This window comes from Macrobrachium nipponense, chromosome 1, assembly GCF_015104395.2.
Source record: "Macrobrachium nipponense isolate FS-2020 chromosome 1, ASM1510439v2, whole genome shotgun sequence".
Taxonomy (NCBI): Eukaryota; Metazoa; Arthropoda; class Malacostraca; order Decapoda; family Palaemonidae; genus Macrobrachium; species Macrobrachium nipponense.
The window spans coordinates 81,393,749-81,413,748 of record NC_087200.1 but is presented as its reverse complement, the minus strand read 5'-3'; the positions used below and the strand labels follow the sequence as shown (position 1 = coordinate 81,413,748).

General features: G+C 35.1%; 1 protein-coding gene across 1 annotated transcript in view; it reads left to right on the top strand.

The window, feature by feature from the left end:
- The first annotated feature begins 18,004 nt into the window (after positions 1-18,004).
- The window catches only part of LOC135219409 (trypsin-1-like), a 24,147-nt gene continuing 22,151 nt past the window's right edge, over positions 18,005-20,000 (top strand). Inside the window, exon 1 of the mRNA XM_064256161.1 lies at positions 18,005-18,327. Coding sequence (XP_064112231.1) covers positions 18,244-18,327 — 84 coding nt within the window. The 5' untranslated portion in view covers positions 18,005-18,243. The remainder of the gene's footprint in view (positions 18,328-20,000) is intronic.

Below are 20,000 nucleotides of genomic sequence, written 5' to 3'. Positions count from 1 at the left end.
TCTTTTGAGTTCATATCAACGTAATGTAAAGATTTATACTTAGACATTGGTCACTCGTAAATTTTAGATTTTGTATTTCTTAAAGTTTTTAGCATTATTTAGTGCTTTTTGTGGAATCTGAACAAACATTGTACAAGTGTGCAATGGCGTCTTTTTGAAATATTGTGAATTGGTGAAATTGTGAAACAAGCTGCAGCAGAAAGAAAATTGGTACCAAGGTAAAGTGTTATATTATTATTAGTTGCAACTAATACTTACAGTGGTTTGGTAAAAATTTAAACTAAGTTACAATGGTGTGAGTGAAACGATTTCAATTTTTACACATTGCAAATTTTTGTGTTTTGTGTTTTTTTCATTTTTTCTTATTGAAGTGTTTATTTTTTGTGCATTATCCATTTTTTCTGATTGAAGTGTGTGTTTTTATTTTAAATTTTGTGTGATTAGTGGTTTTAACAATTTTGATATTTTCCACATTTTTCTGTGTTTCCATTTGCATTCACAATTTAATTAACTTAGTTATTTTCATTACTTAATTGTTGCACATTTAATTGAATTTAACACTTGTGAGTTAATTTGCATTTACTTAGAATTCTTTTCAAGTTTTATTGTAGTTTAGTACTTGTGAATTAATTTCCAAATTTTAATTATTATTTCACACTTTTGAATTTTGATTGAATTAATTTTCTTGAATTTTGTGATAAATTAATTTTGATTTAATTTTACTCAATTACTTAAAGAATTAATTAAAATTTGCTTTGTTTTCAAGTAACAGTAATTTCCCTTGATATTGTGAATCTCACTTATAAATGTTGAGATTAATAATAAATTTTTTGTATTTTGAATTTTTATGTTTTTCTTTTCACCAGTATCTGTATGATTATATTTACGTTAGGTAGAAATATAGAGTGGTAATTGAGGTGTTTTCCTTCAATTTAGTTGAAGTGAGTTAGAGCCAGGGAAGTACTTAGACTTCTGAAATCAGGGAAATACTTAGAGTTTTAAAGTTGTTGATGGAGTGATGCCATTTAATTAATTTAATTACTTACAAGATTACCTCACACCTGTTTTGATGAACTCAGTCTGATTTTCTGCAATACTGGTAAGTTGTTTAAGGGATCACTGTTACCTTTAGAGTATTCAGTCGTTTAGTACTTGTGATGAAGGTTCAGGTGTCTGGCTGTTGTGAGGTAACAATTAATCAATGGTAAGTTTAGTAACCAGATACTTGGCACTTCGTCACAAGTATTAATGGTGCCTAGAGACCCGGGAAAACAGATTTCATTATCACTCTAGTCTATACTGGTGGTGTTAGTGATATATTTTGCTAGGAGAGTAACCATTTAGTTTTTGTTTTGCATTTATTGTATTGAATTGTAAGTTGATAACTTAGTGAAAATGGCTCAGTTCAAGGTTCAGGAATTTTTAGCAGCCCTTTCCATTTAAGTGTTATCTAAAACCCCTCCGACTAAAGTACAGTGGAGCGCTTTAGCAGTGGCATGTGGTGGTTATGTGTCTACTAGTATGGTAAAGGCACAAATAAGATGTATTGCTATAGAATCACTGATAGACTCTGGTAGAATAACTGATGAAGATGAGTTAGAATTGGCTCAAGAGTTGTTGAATGTAGCACGAGCTAATCTTATGAATAAGCAAGCAGAAAAGAAAGAGAGAAGTGATGCAGAGTTACAGCTTAGACACATTGAAGCAGAAGGGAATTTAATTAAGCTGAAAATGCAAGCTGAAAGAGAAAGAGAAGACAGAGATAAAAGAGAAAGAAGAGAAAGAGTAGACAGAGTGAAAAGAGAAAGAAGAGAAAGAGAAGAAGAAAAAGCAGCAGAAGAGGAAAGAGAAAGATTAAGGTTTGAAAGGGAGATGGAATTGATAAGAGCTAGGTCCACATTACCTGTGACACTGTCTAACCCTAACCAAGGTGATCAAGACCCTGTATTTGATGTAGTAAGAGTACAGAAGTTAATCACCTAAGTTTACTGAAGAAGCTTCAGATGAGTTTTTTTATCACTTTGAGAAAGTGGCTTCAGGTATGGGATGGCCAGATGATAAATGGTCAGTTTTGCTACAAAGTGTCTTAATTGGTAAAGGGAGAAGTGCTTATCTAGCCTTAACAGCTGATCAGTGTAAAGACTACAAGGTACTTAAACACAGTGTGCTACAAGTTTACCAGATGACCCCATGGTACTACAATGAAAGATTCAGAAATTTAAGAAAATATGAGAAGGTGTTTCAAATGTTGGTTAGAAGCTGCTAAAGTTAATACTTTTGATGAGTTAGAAGAGTTACTTGTTCTTGAAGAGTATTTTAGGGGAATTCCTGAACATATAAGAGCCTATTTAAGAGAGCGAGGGGTTAAGAAACTTGACAAAGCTGCTACACTGAGTGAAGATTACAATATAGTTAGTAGCAAACGCAATTACAATGTCAAGTACCAGAATCAACAATCCCCAGGTTTTAAGTCTTATCCAAATATCAGGTACAAATTTAATGGAAAACCTATAAGTGATACTACCATGAGTACACAAAGTAATACACCTCAGGAAGCTAATGTGAAATCCTCATCTAATTTTTCAAGACAGTTACAGAAACCTAATGGTGTCTGTTTCAAGTGTGGAAGAGCAGGACACTTCAGTCAAGAGTGTTACCGGAAACAACAGCAGTCAAAGCCAGTTGGTCAAGTTGTGAAAGGTGACCAGGTGAAACAAACTACGAAGAGCAGTGTGGGAAAGAATCAGACTCCAGAGAAGAATGAAACTAAACAAGCTGAATGTTTAATAACCAGTGGAAATGTAACCTCAAGCAGTGAGTGGCTTAGCAGTGTGGAGGCTTTTAAGCCATATATCTATGAGGGTATACTGTCAACTCAAGGAGGAAGTGTGCAGGTACCAGCCAAGATATTACATGATACAGGGAGTAACCATAGTGTGGTAGTACGTGGTGCTCACCCTCAGTTGGAGAAGAGTCTCACAGGAGATTCAGTTATTTTGAAGGGTATAGGAGGTGAGGAAGTATGTCCTATATGCCGCTTACACATGTCATGTGAATTGGTGACAGGGAATGTTGATTTTGCAGTAAAGGACTCACTGGCTGTGGAAGGTGTATATGTTCAGTTGGGGAATGAAGTTGGTGGTGTGCCATTTATTCCTTGTCCTGTAATGATAGACAAGCCATTGAGGATTACTCCTATAGTAGAGTTGGAGAAGAATAACCTCCACCTGTTCCCTAGTTGTGTAACTACCAGAAGTATGAAGAGGACGACAACTGCAAGTGAAGAAACTGAGGATTTACACACGCAAGAAGGATCAAGTGAAGGATCTTTGTGCTTAGAAGAATTGTTCCAGGGAAGTGATGTTTCCCATAGTGCTGACCAAGAAGAGATTTCCCATGAAGAAGACAATGATGAAGAAGAAGAACCTGTTGTTCCTGAAGAGACGCCGAGTAGTCAAAGTGTTCCTGAAGACAGTAGTGAAACTACAGTAGCTTAGTTAACAGACATTGAGAATTCAACCCTTGAAGTTGGTCAAGTGACAAGAGAGAAGCTAATGGACTTGCAGAAGAAGGATGCATTGTTAACTGATTTGTTCTCGAGAAGAGATGCAACAAACTCCTACCTGTTATTATCTGAAGGAAGTTTTGCTGATGAGGAAGTATAGACCTACAGATAGACCAGGAGATGCTGTATGGGGCGAATATCATCAAATTTTGATTCCGTATCCGTTGAGGAAGCAAGTGGTAGCAGTAGCTCATGAGTTTGGACATATGGGAATCAGGAAGACTGTGGAGACCATGAAATATTTTTTCTGGCCTGGACTTCACAAAGATGTTAGCAAGTTCTGTCGTGAGTGTCATACCTGCCAGATAGCTGGAAAACCTAATGAAACCATCAAGAAAGCCCCCCTACAACCTATAGAAGTTAGAGGAGAACCCTTTAGCAAAGTGATTATAGACATGGTTGGACCGCTGCTGAAGACAAAGAAAGGAAATGAGTATTTGTTGACATTAATGTGTCCTGTGACAAGATATCCAGAGGCAATCCCTGTTAGAAACATATCTGCCAAGATAGTTGCTGAAAAACTTGTGGAGTTTTCTCAAAGTTTGGTATACCAGAAGCAGTACAAAGTGATAGAGGAACAAACTTTACTTCAAAGTTATTCCAGGGTGTGATGAATTTGTTAGGAGTGAAACAACAGTTATCCACTGCCTATCATGCATAGACTCAAGGTGCCATGGAAAAGTTCCACCAGACATGGAAAAGTATGCTGACAAAGTATTGTTCTGAGTCAGGAAGAGAATGGGATGTTGGTTTACCATTAATGTTGTTTGAAGTTAGGAGTGCTTATCAAGAAAGTATGGGATGTTCACCTAATGAAATGATTTTTGGTAGAGAAGTTAGAGGACCGTTGAAGATTTTTGCAGAAAATTGGGAAGGAAACCAAGAGGAAATCCAAGGAGAGTCTGAGAAGAACTTAAAGAAAAGGTTGAAAGAGATTAAAAAATTCTCTTTAGAAAATCAAGAGAAAATAAAAAGGAGATATGATGCTAAGACTAAGCTAAGAAGTTTTCGTGTTGGTCAACAAGTGTTAGTGTTCTTACCTGTCGAGAGATTTCCCTTCACTAATAAATTTCAAGGTCCTTACAAGATAATTCAGAAGTTAAGTGATAGAACTTATGTGGTTGAAACCCCAGAAGGAAGAAGAAGACAAAGGAAGATACATGTGAACCTCTTGAAACTTTATTTCTCAGAAGCTAAAACTGAAACCATGTCAATAATACAAACAACTTCATCTACAAAAGACGATGGTGGTTATGAATTGGGAGCTGAAAGCAAGATGGATAATTCTTCAATTTTGGAATATTTGGAGGATAAATTGAAACATCTGAGTGTTGAACAAGGTGAAGACTTAAGTGAAGTAATTAGAAGTTTCCCAGATATTGTTGCAGATGTGCCTAGGCATACTGATCTGACCAAGCATGAGATCAAGATTCAAGAAGATGGAAAACTATTCAAGCAAAGAGCCTATCACTTATCACCTAATCATCGAGATGTTTTGAAGAAGGAAGTTGAGTATTTGCTGCAACATGGCTTAGCAGAACCCAGTTCAAGTCACTTCAGTTCTACATGTGTGTTAGTGAAGAAACCTGATGGTTCATTTAGAATGTGTACTGAATATAGGAAACTGAATTCCATCAGTGTGGCTGACAATTATCCTTTGCCTCTTAAAGATCAGTTACTTGATAATATTGGGGAAGCCAAGTTTGTTTCCAAGATAGACTTGTTGAAAGGATATTATCAAATTCCCTTAAATGAGAATGCTAAGATGCTGTCAGCTTTTATTACTCCTTTTGGACTGTATCAGTATACTGTTCTGCCGTTTGGTCTGATGAATGCACCTGCAACATTCCAATGAGTCATGGATCAACTACTAGGATCGATAGCAGGAGTAGGTGTATACTTGGATGACATAGTGATTTACACTACACATGGGAAGAACATCGGAAGATTCTGAGGAAAGTTTTCAAGAAACTTCAAGAAGCAGGACTAACAGTCAACTTAGAGAAGAGTGAGTTTAGAAAGGCAACTGTGCAGTATTTTGGGTTTGAAGTTGGGACAGGCCTTCTTGCTCCAGTAAATGCTAATGCTACCAGGAAACAGCTACAGAGATTTTTAGGCATTGCTGGACTCTATCTTTGTTTCTTCTCAAATTTCTCAGCCGTAGTAGCTCCCTTGACAGACGTAACTAGTCCCAAAGCTAAGTTTGTTTGGACTCCAGAGTGCCAAGAATCCTTTGAGAAGGTAAAAGCCATTTTAACTTCAAGACCAGTACTTCAAGCTCCAGACTTCAACAAGAAATTTGTGATACAAGTTGATATTTCTGACTGTGGCATTGGAGCTGTTCTACTTCAAGAAGATGAAAATAATATCTACCATCCTGTGTACTTCATGTCTTCAAACTGAAAAAAAATCAGAAAGTATACTCAACAATCGAGAAGGAAACTTTAGCTTTAATCACAGCATTGAAAAAGTTTGAAGCGTATGTGAACAGACCTAGGAATGAAGAAATTTTAGTGTTGTCTGATTACAATCCACTATCATTTATCCAGAGAATGAAAAATCATAATCAAAGACTGACCAGGTGGTCTTTGTGCTTGCAACAGTATAACTTATGAGTGCAGCACATTAGTGGCTAAAACAATGTAGTTGCTGATTATTATCCTTTTGCAAATCGTTGGATTCAACACTATGATAAACAATCTTCTGGGGGGAGGTATATTATATGTTGCTACTTTCAAAACGCATATATCTTCTCCTAGACTGTATGAAATGTTATATATAGAGTTTTGCAACATTTTCTCAGATTTCTTAGCTAGCTTAGAGTTATAGGATGCCGAAACCACTTGTAGATTTTATGATTTTTCTGTAAAGTTAAGTCATATTAGAAGCTTCTAAAAGGATTGCATCATCTTTCGCATGCCCAAAACGTTTTGTGTGATATCCACTGTCCAGTTTCCGTAAGGAAGAAAGCATTAATTCAGACTTGAATCCTCAAAGCATTTAGATATCTCTCTTTCTCCCTCTCTCTCTCTCACACGCCTCTTTTGAGTTCATATCAACGTAACATAAAGATTTATACTTAGACATTGGTCACTCGTAAATTTTAGATTTTGTATTTCTTAAAGTTATTTAGTGCTTTTTGTGGAATCTGAACAAACATTGTACAAGTGTGAATTAGTGAAATTGTGAAAAAAGCTGCAGCAGAAAGAAAATTGGTACCAAGGTAAAGTGTTATATTATTATTAGTTGCAACTAATACTTACAGTGGTTTGGTAAAAAATTAAGCTAATAGTTACAATGGTTTGAGTGAAACAATTTCAATTTTTACACATTGCAAATGTTTGTGTTTTGTGTTTGTTTTCATTTTTCTTATTGAAGTGTTTATTTTTTGTGCATTATCCATTTTTTCTGATTGAAGTGTGTGTTTTTATTTTAAATTTTGTGAGATTGGTGGTTTTAACAATTTTGATATTTTCCACATTTTTCTGTGTTTTCATTTGCATTCACAATTTAATTAACTTAGTTATTTTCATTATTTAATCATTGCACATTTAATTGAATTTAACACTTGTGAGTTAATTTGCATTTACTTAGAATTCTTTTCAAGTTTTATTGTAGTTTAGTACTTGTGAATTAATTTCCAAATTTTAATTATTATTTCACACTTTTGAATTTTGATTGAATTAATTTTCTTGAATTTTGTGATAAATTAATTTTGATTTAATTTTACTCAATTACCTAAATAATTAATTAAACTTTGCTTTGTTTTTAAATAACAGTAATTTTCCCTGCTATTGTGAATTTCACTTATAAATATTGAGATTAATAATAAATTTTTTGTATTTTAAATTTTCATAAGTGTTTCTTTTCACCAGTATTTGTATGATTATATTTATGCTAGGTAGAAATATAAAGTGGTAATTGAGGTGTTTTCCTTCAATTTAGTTGAAGTGAGTTAGAACAAGGGAAGTACTTTGACTTCTGAAGGGAGAAATACTTTAGAGTTTTAAAGTTGTTGATGGAGTGATGCCCTTTAATTAATTTAATTACTTACAAGATTACCTCACACCTGTTTTGATGAACTTAGTCTGATTTTCTGCAATACTGGTAAGTTGTTTAAGGGATCACTGTTACCTTTAGAGTATTCAGTCGTTTAGTACTTGTGATGAAGGTTCAGGTGTCTGGCTGTTGTGAGGTAACAATTAATCAATGGTAAGTGTAGTAACCAGATACTTGGCACTTCGTCACTATATATATATATATATATATATATATATATATATATATATATATATATATATATATATATATGCATATATATATATATATATATATATATATATATATATATATATATATATACGTATATATATATTCATAAATGTGGACTACTTCGCAAATATCGCATAAGAATAATACAACTTTTTCCACATAAGCAACAAATAACTCCACTAATTACATCTTTCAGTGATATAACCCTATTAAAAGATTAGCATTGCTATACAAAATGTTTGACATATTGTTCAAATTATGCTAAAATTAGATTTGACTTCTGCCGCAGACTCCAGTCTCTACTTCCGTCTTGAATAGAAGCATTTTATTTGTTGTCCTTCAAGTTCATATCTCTAGCTCTTTCAAAAACGGAGTATCTTACAAAGAATGGTATACATACATTACAGATTAGTTTACAGAGACTATTGTGTCATATGTATTCTTTGAAGTAGAGTTGAAGAAGTTGGACAGCCAGGTGAGAGGAAATCCGCGTTGTGTTTTGCCGGGTTGTACGTGTGGACGGAGGTTGGATCTGTTGCTTAAATAAGAGGTCGGTCCGTCTCCTTCTTCTAATTCTTCTTCTATTGTCTCATTCATCTGTTTTTGTCAATGCTTGATAAAGAATTTGTATCTGTCTCTTTTTTTTATTTTTATTTTATTTTTTATTTTGTGGCATTCACGCTTATGATTGTTTGTTTATTTTTTGACATATCTTGATTCCCTCATATATGAGATATTAAATGTATATATATATATATATATATATATATATATATATATATATATATATATATATATATATATATATATCAGTAGAAGGATCCGCAGTAATATTACTGTTTATCAAGACGAAATATATTCGAGGAAATATATACAAAGTTTATATACACTTCTACAAATATGTTTCGTCTTGATAAATAAGAACATTTCTGTGGATCCTTCTACTGATTACTTAGAAGCACGGTATGGTGTTTTTTTTATTCTATATAATATATATATATATATATATATATATATATATAATATATATATATATATATATGAAAGGGCTGTTGCCTTATGTAATAAGGCGCCCTATGAGGTTATGTTAGACTTGCGATAAACTTACGCTAAGTCGGTTGGTTATGCACTTCCATACTCATTGGAGTGTCTTGGGGTTTGAGGATAATTTACGAAGTCAGTATTTTCTTTGTTTAGGACGACGGAGATGTTTCAACTCATGATGATATCTTCTTTCTGATGTGAGGTTTCTAGTAGAAAACACGAAGTATAAAAAATAGTTCTATTCTCTGAGATTACATGATGAAGATCAGATAGGATTGTACAGGTCTGCCAATGATAATGGCTAATTCAAATCTACATGATGAAGCTTTGATAAAGATGTACAGGTCTTCTAATGACGATGGCTTGATCGCTTCTGCCAATGATGATGGCTAATTCAACTCTGACTACCATCTCGGTTACAAATCATAAAGGAAGCAGACAGTAGCTCGAACATATGGACATACATACAGATGACATAGTTATAAATCACGTAGGCCATTTGAATTATAGGTCGCGGTAGTTGTCTCAAGCAGGAAGCTTGGACTAATGTTTTCAAAACAAATGAAGGACCACAGGTGACGGCACGTCATCTTAGCCTACTTTATTGTATACGTCATCTTAGCATACTTTATCGTCTCTGGTCTGATCACATTCCTGCAAGCAATCTGGTTTACATTAATCATAGTTTTAGTTTTTTATATATATGGAATAACATTCCATATTTTTATTATGTAACACTTACACACACACACACACACACACACACACACACACACACACACACACACACACACACACACACACACACATATATATATATATATATATATATATATATATATATATATATATATAGAGAGAGAGAGAGAGAGAGAGAGAGAGAGAGAGAGAAAGCATACGCATATTCCTGTACCTTTTTTATATACATTTTGGTGTCACCTAGCGACGTTTGTATATGCAACCGTCCCGTTTACTGTAACGCGACTTTTAATGACATGGTGTAAAATGCACAATTCTCTAAATATTAATAACAGATTGGTCCCCTTTTAGGAAGCTTTTGGTGCAGACTGATTTAAAACACCGGACGTGCAACCCATATCCTAAGTTCAGGGTTATAACATATACTATGTGCATACATCTAGCCAAGGGCGGGACTTGTTTGCAACCTTATCAACATCCCGGTTAGCCTATGCTAATAGTGGCGCCGTTGATGCAATCTGAAATGGAGCGAGTCGGCCTCCACCTTCATCGCTCTCTCTCTCTCTCTCTTTCTATTATCACTCTCTATTTCTATTATCATTCTCTCTTTCTCTTATTAATAAACAGAAACAACAACTTTTCACTGAAATGCAAAGGTCATGCGATACATTTCAGCCTTGTTTTTCAGGGTTCATGTAGCTTATGCACTTTCGTACATTTTGCAATTTCAACTTCCCTCTCGATCCCTCTTACATTCAACTGTCAATTTCTCAAACCAGATTCTAGGCTTTCATTTATTTGCTCTTTGGTCTGATTGAATTTTCCTTCTAACTCAGTTGCTGCTCTGTCGGCGTAGAGCTATGTAAGCCTCCCTTTTCTCGAGTCTACTTTACTTTCAATCAAACCTTTTCATTTGGTGATTACGTTACTTTCCGCTGAGGGGCTTTTGTGTGAAGACGACATGAATTCGCAGCAAGACGTCTTAATTCCATGGCAGTAACTTTAGAACTGATGCAAAAATGTAACCTTAGAACTGACGGAAAAAAAATATCTTATTTTGTGTGGTGAATGTTTCATGCTTGTGAAGAAAAAATTATTATTAAAATAATCAGACTTTCAAATTATAGGAAACGTGGATTCGTATGATACTGGTTCATGTAAATTATGTTTTTATTTTTAGATTGACCAATGAAATTTAGATTATTTGAGGACACTTATAATATTCTGAAATGGAATCGTAGTGACTCTTTACACAATGTCATTTAATTTCAGAAAACAAGTGCTGACGTATTTAGAAATCATATTGGCGGTTATGGTGTGTGTTTATTATCATGTTGCTTGTGTTGCCTTTGTGACGGAAAGAACTCTTAATTTGCAATAAATCTTGCTGTTTCTCATCGTGCAGTAATGCCAGATACGATTCGCAACAGACGTTACATTGCCTCCCACCAAATATTTTACGAAAATAACTTCCGACAATAACTTTTACTTAAGTTAGATACATCTGTCATCTATGCTCATCTGTGCAAATCATTTATAACTTTTATTTTCGTGTTCTATCCATAAGATGTTTTGCGTATCTTTCTTTTTATTTCTCTGGTTCATACTAGGCCTAGCTTCTTTAGAGCCGTTAACAAGAGAAATGTACGAAGACTGGATGGCCTATTATATCAGAAATTGTTTAAGATATTGGGCGATTGGTCCTTTCCACTAGCATGTGGCCAAAACTGAAAGTGAGTTTTTAAATGTGGAGGTTAGGACTAGATGCAATACAGAATCGATTAAAAAAACAAGGATTAGCCAAGTTGAGACCAACGAGGCGCCCTCTTGGGCAACCCCATCAGCTGAAATTCCCTTTATAGCTAAACTTTAACCGTTCGGTGGTCAAAAGCAGTTATTTACAATATTTTTAGTATATTTATAGCTGTGTCATATACCTAATGTCATTATTTTTTGTTCTTGTTACCTCTACAACTTATATAGAGCTGAGAAATGAATGGATGCACTTCCAGGTTTTTAACACAAGTGACATGTTTGCTCTATCACCTTATGTATGAAGTAATCGAAAAATCGAAACTATAGGTACAATTTTGAGTAAGTGCTGTACAATTTGCTATTGCTGCTCAGAGTTAATTTCCAGGGAATGGTAAAGGTTGAAATTTTGAAGAGATTTTGGAGGGTCATAAGTCTTTTGTGTTATTGATGATATGCACTGTTCTAATATATTTACATGACAAGGATATCATACTATAGTTGAAAATTAAACCTTGATAATAGAAATTAGGGTAGTGTTGAATAAGGTTGTGAGCTCTGTCATTTCAAATACAGGTTCACTGATTTACTAATACTATTATTTTTCTTCATTGACATAGAAATATACGTTGGAGAAGAGCATACTTTACTACTTACAGAAATGGTACATCATTTTGGTTTAATTTTCTTTGAACCCTCTCTCCCCCATCACTCCCCCACCAAAAAAAAAAATATCTTGGTCCAATCTAGCCCCCCCAACTGATAGAATGCTAGCTACGCCACTGACTGAGACGCCACAGATGTCAGTGGCTGAGATGTCTTTATAAGTTAAATCAAATGTAGGTCAAAAACTTGACCTTTCACTCTGAGACAGATTTAAGGGTTTCTTAAGAAGAAGGAAAGAAATTATTCTCTGCTGGACACCAGTGTCCAATTCTGCAGGGAACTGGTACTGGCGGGGACAAATCCAGAAGAAACATTTGTGGAGATTTAAAACAGTTGCCATTTGCGGATGCTCTAGCTCTACCCCTGAATAAAGCAGACTGGTCTTAATTTGCTCACGTACCATGACTTTTAGCGAAGTATTAGCAATGGCAGTGTAGTAGTTCTTACCGACAGGGACTACATTCTGTTAGCAACTTGATTTATTTTCTTTTTATATTAAATTTTGCTCAATCTAATATTAATGGAGAGTTGCCTTCGGTATAATAATTAAAGTCGAAAGATTATGTTAAAACTTTAGCAAATATGTACTTTAATATTAACATGTAACTTTAACATTAAACCACATACTAATTTTTAGTACTAAATTAACTAAGAAAACATTTCAATTTTCTTGCTCATTTCCAGTTAAGCCAGAACATCATCTGTGTGATTTGTAGAGGAGCGATCAGTTTAAAACGAATAACAACTTACAATTATATTTCATTTGTATTTTAATATGTAAGGGAAGATGAATTATTATTGCCTATTATCCTTATGGTAGTAAGCAGTTCCGTGTTAATATTGCTGCTCTAGGACATGTCGGTGACTTGGCGCGAAAACGTGAGAAATTCGCGAACATGAGATTGGATAAAGGCGATAAAGCTGGATATTATGACATTTAATGACACCTACATGCAGGGACAGGTAGCAGAAGACAGACTTTGGAGATACGTGAGAAAAGTGCTGATGCGTTGGTCTCAGGAGGGAGAGGTTAAGACTGAGGGTATTACGCCAGAAAATAGCTATGGTGGGTATGGGCCAGGTAGGGAAGTGAAAGAAAAAAGCTCTTGAGAAAATCTAAATTTGATTTAGAAGGTTTTAAAGAAGAGAAATTTTGATTGTCCTGAGAGATCTGAATGTGGAGGCCAATCACTATGGAAGATATGGAATGCTTGGCAACTTTGGAGCGGCAAGAAATAGCAGTAGGTTATAAAGGGGCGAGTGTGGTAAAATGCTATGTGAGGATGCATACAAGAGCTTAAGAGAGATGAGGCAATCAGTTTTCAGATAAATGAATGCAGAGTGGAAGGTTGCTTGGTAAATGGATTTTTTTTTTATAACAGTTCGATTAAGGCAGTGTTCTCTGAAGGGTTTGCGGTCTTTGCTGGTGAAATGATTAAAAGTGGTTGAATCTGGGTGATATAAAAGAGGCAGGGTGGATTGTGCAAGGTTTGAAGGGTCTGTGTAAAGTTTTACGACTTTAAGGATTGCTGATTAGATTCTGTATTATGGTGGTGCAGTTACTCGTCTGTCGTGTTATGACGGTTAGTGTAATGAAGGACTGACCTGTAGACGTTTGGGATTTTGGATGAGGTAAAGTTTCCGCAGGCATGAATGGGAATAATATTGTCCCTTTGCATGCAGGAAAGGGTCATGGCTCTACCTGTTATAAGAAGAAGGTATTGTAAGAAGGTATTTTGTCAGATTTTAAAAGATTAAAAGGAGATTAATGACAGGAGAAAAACAGTGTGTGCTTAGACGAGGAAGTGGATCTATCTTTTGATCAGCTTTTCGTTATGCAATGGCTGAGTAATAAGTTTGAGTGAAGGGAAGATAAAATGTCCACCCGCCTGTGGTGTTTGCGTATGGTAACACTGCGTCCCGGGTTTTAGATATGTTCGCTATGTGTAAGTGTTTTAATAACGTACTGTATGCGAATTACACCGTTAATATTCGAAATAGGATATTGTTATTATTGTTGAATGTAAGCTGGATGCTGCTATCTAAAGCTAGGGACGCAGTGTTACCATACACAAACACCACAGGCGGGTGGTCAGATGGAAAAAAACCGAGTATAGATTGTGACAGAAATGAAATGCCATAGGAAGTGAACTGAGGTTATAAAGTGAAGAACAACAGGTTGTTATTACGTTGAAATTGAGTTTTTATTTTTTTTTTTTTTAAGAGACCGAGAATTAAGTTTGTTTTTGGAAGATGCTGTGCTGATAGCTGAAATGGGAGATGTCTTACAGACTAGTAAAAGACTGAAAGTTGAAAGCTAATATTAGCAAAAAGAAAGATTCTGAAGGTAGATAGAAGCCAGAAAGTGATGCAATATAGGCTAGCAAGGACAGTGGAAATATAAATGCTATTGACTCATGTAGGTTCTTTGCAGTACGTGTCGTGAATGATGGTTGAATAAGAAAAGTGATGAATCACAATGTGGGTAGAGCAAGAAAGTACCCCAAGCCTCGCGAAAAAAAAGGTTAAAAGTGGCTAAGAAAGAAAATGGAGATGTATGATGGTGTGGTAGAGCCAACTCATCTTTATGGTAGAGTAGTATGGTTATTGGCCCACCCTGTGGTAGGGGTGTAAGAATACTAACACTGTAGGTCCTGCGTGACGTAAAAGGCGACTAAAAGGACAGCTGCTGCCTTGCATGCAGTCTTACTTGTTTAGTAAAAGGCTAGGCCCACCTCCAATAACCGTGGAAACTGCTGCCTTGCAGTCTTACTTTTTAGAAAAAGGCCAGACCCACCGCCAATAACTGTGGAAACTGCTGCTTTGCAGTCTTATTTTTTATTAAAAGGCTAGGCCCACCGCCAATAACTGTGGAAACTGCTGCCTTGCAGTCTTATTTTTTATTAAAAGGCTAGGCCCACCGCCAATAACTGTGGAAACTGCTGCCTTGCAGGTGGACTTTTTAGTCAAAGGCGAGGCCCAACGCCAATAACTGCGGTTGATGACAGCAAGGGCATTCGGTCGTAAAAACCCCTTTGCCAAATAATAAACCATACCTGATGTTGTAAGGGAAGGCACATTAGTCAACCGGCTCCTTAGTGTAGGGATAACGGTGGGAAAGAAGGAGTATTGTTGCTGGTCATTAATGAAGCAAAAACTGTGGATGCTGTTAGGATGAATGACCTGTGAACGTAAGTGTGGGTTAAGGAGGGTTCGAGAGATTGGGGAGTATTGCGACAAGACGAAATCTGGGAGGATGATTAGCCTAAGTGAAACTGTGAGTGCTTTTCCAATATCTTGACCAGGATGCTTGACCAAGAGGTGAATGATTGATATATGTAGGCTAAGGAGTTTTGTCTGTATGTATAAAAAAAGGACTAATTCTGTAACAACTTTCCTCCTAAGTGTTTTATTTTTTAATTTAACAGTTATTGGATGATGTTGGAGATGCTTTGTTTTATTTTTTCTCTTACACCACCTTGTTTGCTTATTGGAAATGGCTTATTAATGAACACTATAATAAAAAGCTAGAGAACATTTCAGAATTAACAAAACAGTTTTAACAACTCCAAGCTCATCTTATTATGGAAAATACACCAATTTTACAGTAATATTCAACTTAGTTGCTCTACTTTAAACTGAAGATATCAATAACAATTGAAGTACGACGGGTAAAAATATCCTGACCAGGTACAGTAAAACCCAAATAAAAGTATATCATGAAAAAAAAATAGCTTGTGGATTTTGTTGTAATGGATTATAGTTTTTCGATTTTTTTATTTTATATTTTTTATGCTATGTGTATTTCTATTTGTTGCTGGTATTGAAGATCCGTCCTCGACATTCTCCAAGTTTCAAGGTCAAATGGAGAAGAATAGGGATTGTATGAATAACTTGAGTACTAACAATACAACTAGAAACTGAGTATGAAGGTTTTACAGTATAAACTATGATGGTGATATTGATCAGAATATTAATGAATATGACGACATTAATGTATTCATGAGAGTAATAATAAAAAAATATAATGCCCACGAGTCTAATTAGTATATTAACCAGATGAAATTCATAATAATAATAATAATAATAATAATAATAATAATAATAATAATAATAATAATAATAGAATAATAATAATTAAAAATTCCTCATAGTAGCACGAGTCTTCAAATGGAGAAACAAATCCACAGTTATGTAAATGTACATATATTTAAGTTTAAAACAGAAAAGATAGCTTTCGGGAATCTGTACGGTTCCCCTTATCAGGGGAACCGTACAGATTCCCGAAAGCTATCTTTTCTGTTTTAAACTTAAATATATGTACATTTACATAACTGTGGATTTGGTTTCTCCAATAATAATATAATAATAATCAATAATAATAATAATAATTAATAATAATAATAATAATAATAATATAATAATGATAATAATGATAATAATAATAATAATAATTAAAATGGAAATACTCACCGCAGTATGAGTCTCAAAATGGAGAGACAAATCCGCAGTTATGTATCTGCACAAATATATTTTAAAGATATATTTGAAAATATTTTTAGATGTATTTGTGTAGATACGTAACCGTGGATTTGTTTCTCCAATGATAATAATAATAACAATAATAACAAGGGTCTAGCAACTGCAGGGAAAAAGAGATATATTTTTCTATTTTGTGGTTAAGTATATTTCCATAAAAATTACATATTCTCTAATCTAGCAATACATTTCAAATATTACACAAGAGGGATTGCTTTGTCTCCTGAATAATAATAATAATAATAATAATAATAATAATAATAATAATAATAATAATAATAATTGCTGAATCATTTAAAAAAAGATTTTATAACTGTTTTTTTCCATCCGCGTTGTAATCGTTTTCTGTGGCGCAGAGGCCGAGCCCTCTAATATCTAGGACACTGTCGGCACAGTACTTGGTTCTTACCATTCCTATAAACACAATCTAATGATTTCTTCTCGTATCAGAGATTGGGTATGGTCATACCATTATGTTGAACTTGTCATTGCTATCGGGAATGAACTGGATTGCTGTGAATTCCTACTGCCCATCAGTATGAATGAAGTAGATTATTGCTTGCATTCCATCGAAGTAGTACTATATACTACTGTTTTTGCCATGTAATAGAAAGCGCTAGGACGAAACTTGAAAGCTCATATGACTCCGTGTATTTAACGTACAATAAAAGAAGAAAACTCCAGATAATAATAATAATAATAATAATAATAATAATAATAATAATAATAATAATAATAATAATAATAATAATAATATTTTGTTATGACAACTTTCCTGAAAAAACGCAGTAAACTCGAACGGATGAGCAAAATGGTCAACTTTACCCATCGGTACCATTTACCAAATACATTCTACAAATGTTTATCTGGGGTGTCATTTCCGAATGTGGGTTAGGACCAGGCCATGAAATGTGCTAATCTGCGTCCGTGTTCATATTTAGGTCATTAAGTAAATACTAATCCTCGAATGAGAACGAAGGTCAAAGGAAATACGACATGCTAATGATTAATATTTTCACCTCTGTTCTGCCTTCGCGGGAGAATGAAAATAACCGCTGTTATTATTTTTCAGCAGTGCACCACAAAGCGGTAATAAATAAGGGGTCACGTGTGATGATAAAACAAAGGCCATGTCACTCATGTGGCCTTCAACTTCCGGTGCAGCATTTCACGGGCTAATAATTTTACCTGCAGAGGATCGGCGTCAACTTTGAAAAAGATTCCGTAATCACCGAGTTGCTGCCTTTCACTTTCCTTTCCGACCGACGCCACCGATATGACACGAAAAGGAAGCGAGTTACGAAGAAGGGCAAGAGATGGATACAGTCAGAGTAAGGAAAGAAGGGGCGAGGGTCAGAGGAACTCGGAAGAAAAAACAGAAAAAAATAGATTGTACGAAAACAGGCAGAGCGCGACGCGACCTTTCAACGCTGTATGCCATCTTCCAGCCGCACGTTTATATGGCGGAGCAGAGAGTGAAAGTTATTAGTGTGTGTGTGTGAGTCTGGGTGACGTGTTGATTGTCATCAACTGCTGTGTGTGTGCTTTATTTACCACACTGACATCAGCAATCGAGCTGAGAGAGAGACAGAAACGAACTCTGAAACTGATTTAACGAGCAAAAAAGGGGAAATAACTGGCTGGCATAACAGTGACAGTTTTTATTCCCATCTTTCTCTTGGACTGAGCAGCGAATCAACACTACCATGAACATCATGCGGTTCCCTTCGGTCTACTCTGCGATCGGCATCCCCGTCGCTCTGCTTTTAGTAATTGCTCACTTTGCAGAGGTAAGCCACATTAGAGACCAGGTTCTATTTTAAGTGGTAGTTAACCTGAGTGTATTCATCATAGGTAACTCTTTGTGAATTTAGTATGCGGCGTGTTTGACAACTGACTTGAATTTTCAAAAGTGCGCCAGTGGTTAACGTTTCTGCAATCGTTATCTACAGAATTTGGCAAAGTAATGGGGAATGACAGCGATGAGAAAACTGTAAAATGAAAAATTAAGGATCTGCCATCACAGTTATAGGATGTTATAAGTTCAGTTTATTGGAAAATACAGTAACAGCTTAAACTCAGTCAAAAGGACTACAAGATAGCGCACCGGTAAACTTCTGACACTAATGACCATGGATTTAGTTAAGTACCCATATATATATACATACATACATACATATATATATATATATATATATATATATATATATATACGTATATATATATATATATATATATATATATATATAACATCTCGAATTGGATTAGTTTTCCGAGTGACAAGTGACAATTGTAAAATTATATTGATTTGCGAATGTCAAATCGTTCGAAACCATAAAAACACGTCCCTTACAAGTTGTACTGTTATTTAACTTAGAAAAAATTACTTCCCACTCTAAATGACATGAAAAGAACAAAGCCCAAGAATAAATGTAAAGTCTCACTCTAATTGATGTAAGAAGAACGCAAATGCCGAATTATCATGCATTACCCGAACTCATTAGCCGGCAACGACTCAAGTGCCGTGACCTCACTGGCAGATTTAAATTCGATTTCCTATGGTTGAACAGAACTCGTTCAATTACGTTCGTTAGATAAAGTGATTAGATATAGCATATATACATATATATATATATATATATAGTATATATATATATATATGTGTGTGTGTGTGTGTGTGTGTGTGTGTGTGGTGCGTGTGCGTGTATGTGTGTGTTATATACCTGACACCGTTTTTATTAGTTAATTGCGGCTCAGGATGAGGTTATTAACCGGAGTACTTCCTTGAAAGCAGTCAGCTATATCCATAATCACAGCTATACTTCGGGCCATGCATAACATCGTCATCAACAGCATTTTGTCAAAGGCTGAACAAAATTTAAGGGGAAATTGCCATAGCAGTCTCTAGGACCTGCGGATCAGCCTAATTCAAATTTCCCGCGCAAAGCACCTGTGGGAGTGGCGGAGAAAGATGAGACTGTATAGTGTAGTACAACGAGCGTCGTAAATAAACCATATTCATCTTTGCAAAGAAAATCGTTGAAACGCTAATAAAGGAATACGCGAATTCTGACAAAAGTGAAAGAACAATATTCGATAACACCCGGTGTTGTTTAATATCGGCGGTCACCAGGACAGTGACAGGTCATACGCAACTTTAAAACCGTTGTCATGCTGCGACTACAACTAGCATACCTCCGAAAATGTCATGTTTCTCTGTGATATCGTTATTTCAACCACAACAATTCGTGCTCTTGTTCCACAGCAAGCAATCAGTTCGTTACTGTAATAACCTGATAAAAGAGTTATATAGTCAACAAACTTCGTAGTTATGAGAAACAGCATCAAGAAAATTGACGTCATTTCTGGCTTCGTTTTAAAAACTGGTACTTTTCGGGTCTTACAATTTCAAGGACCTTTGGCTATTTGGGCAGAAGAGTTTGTATGTACAATTGTGATAAAC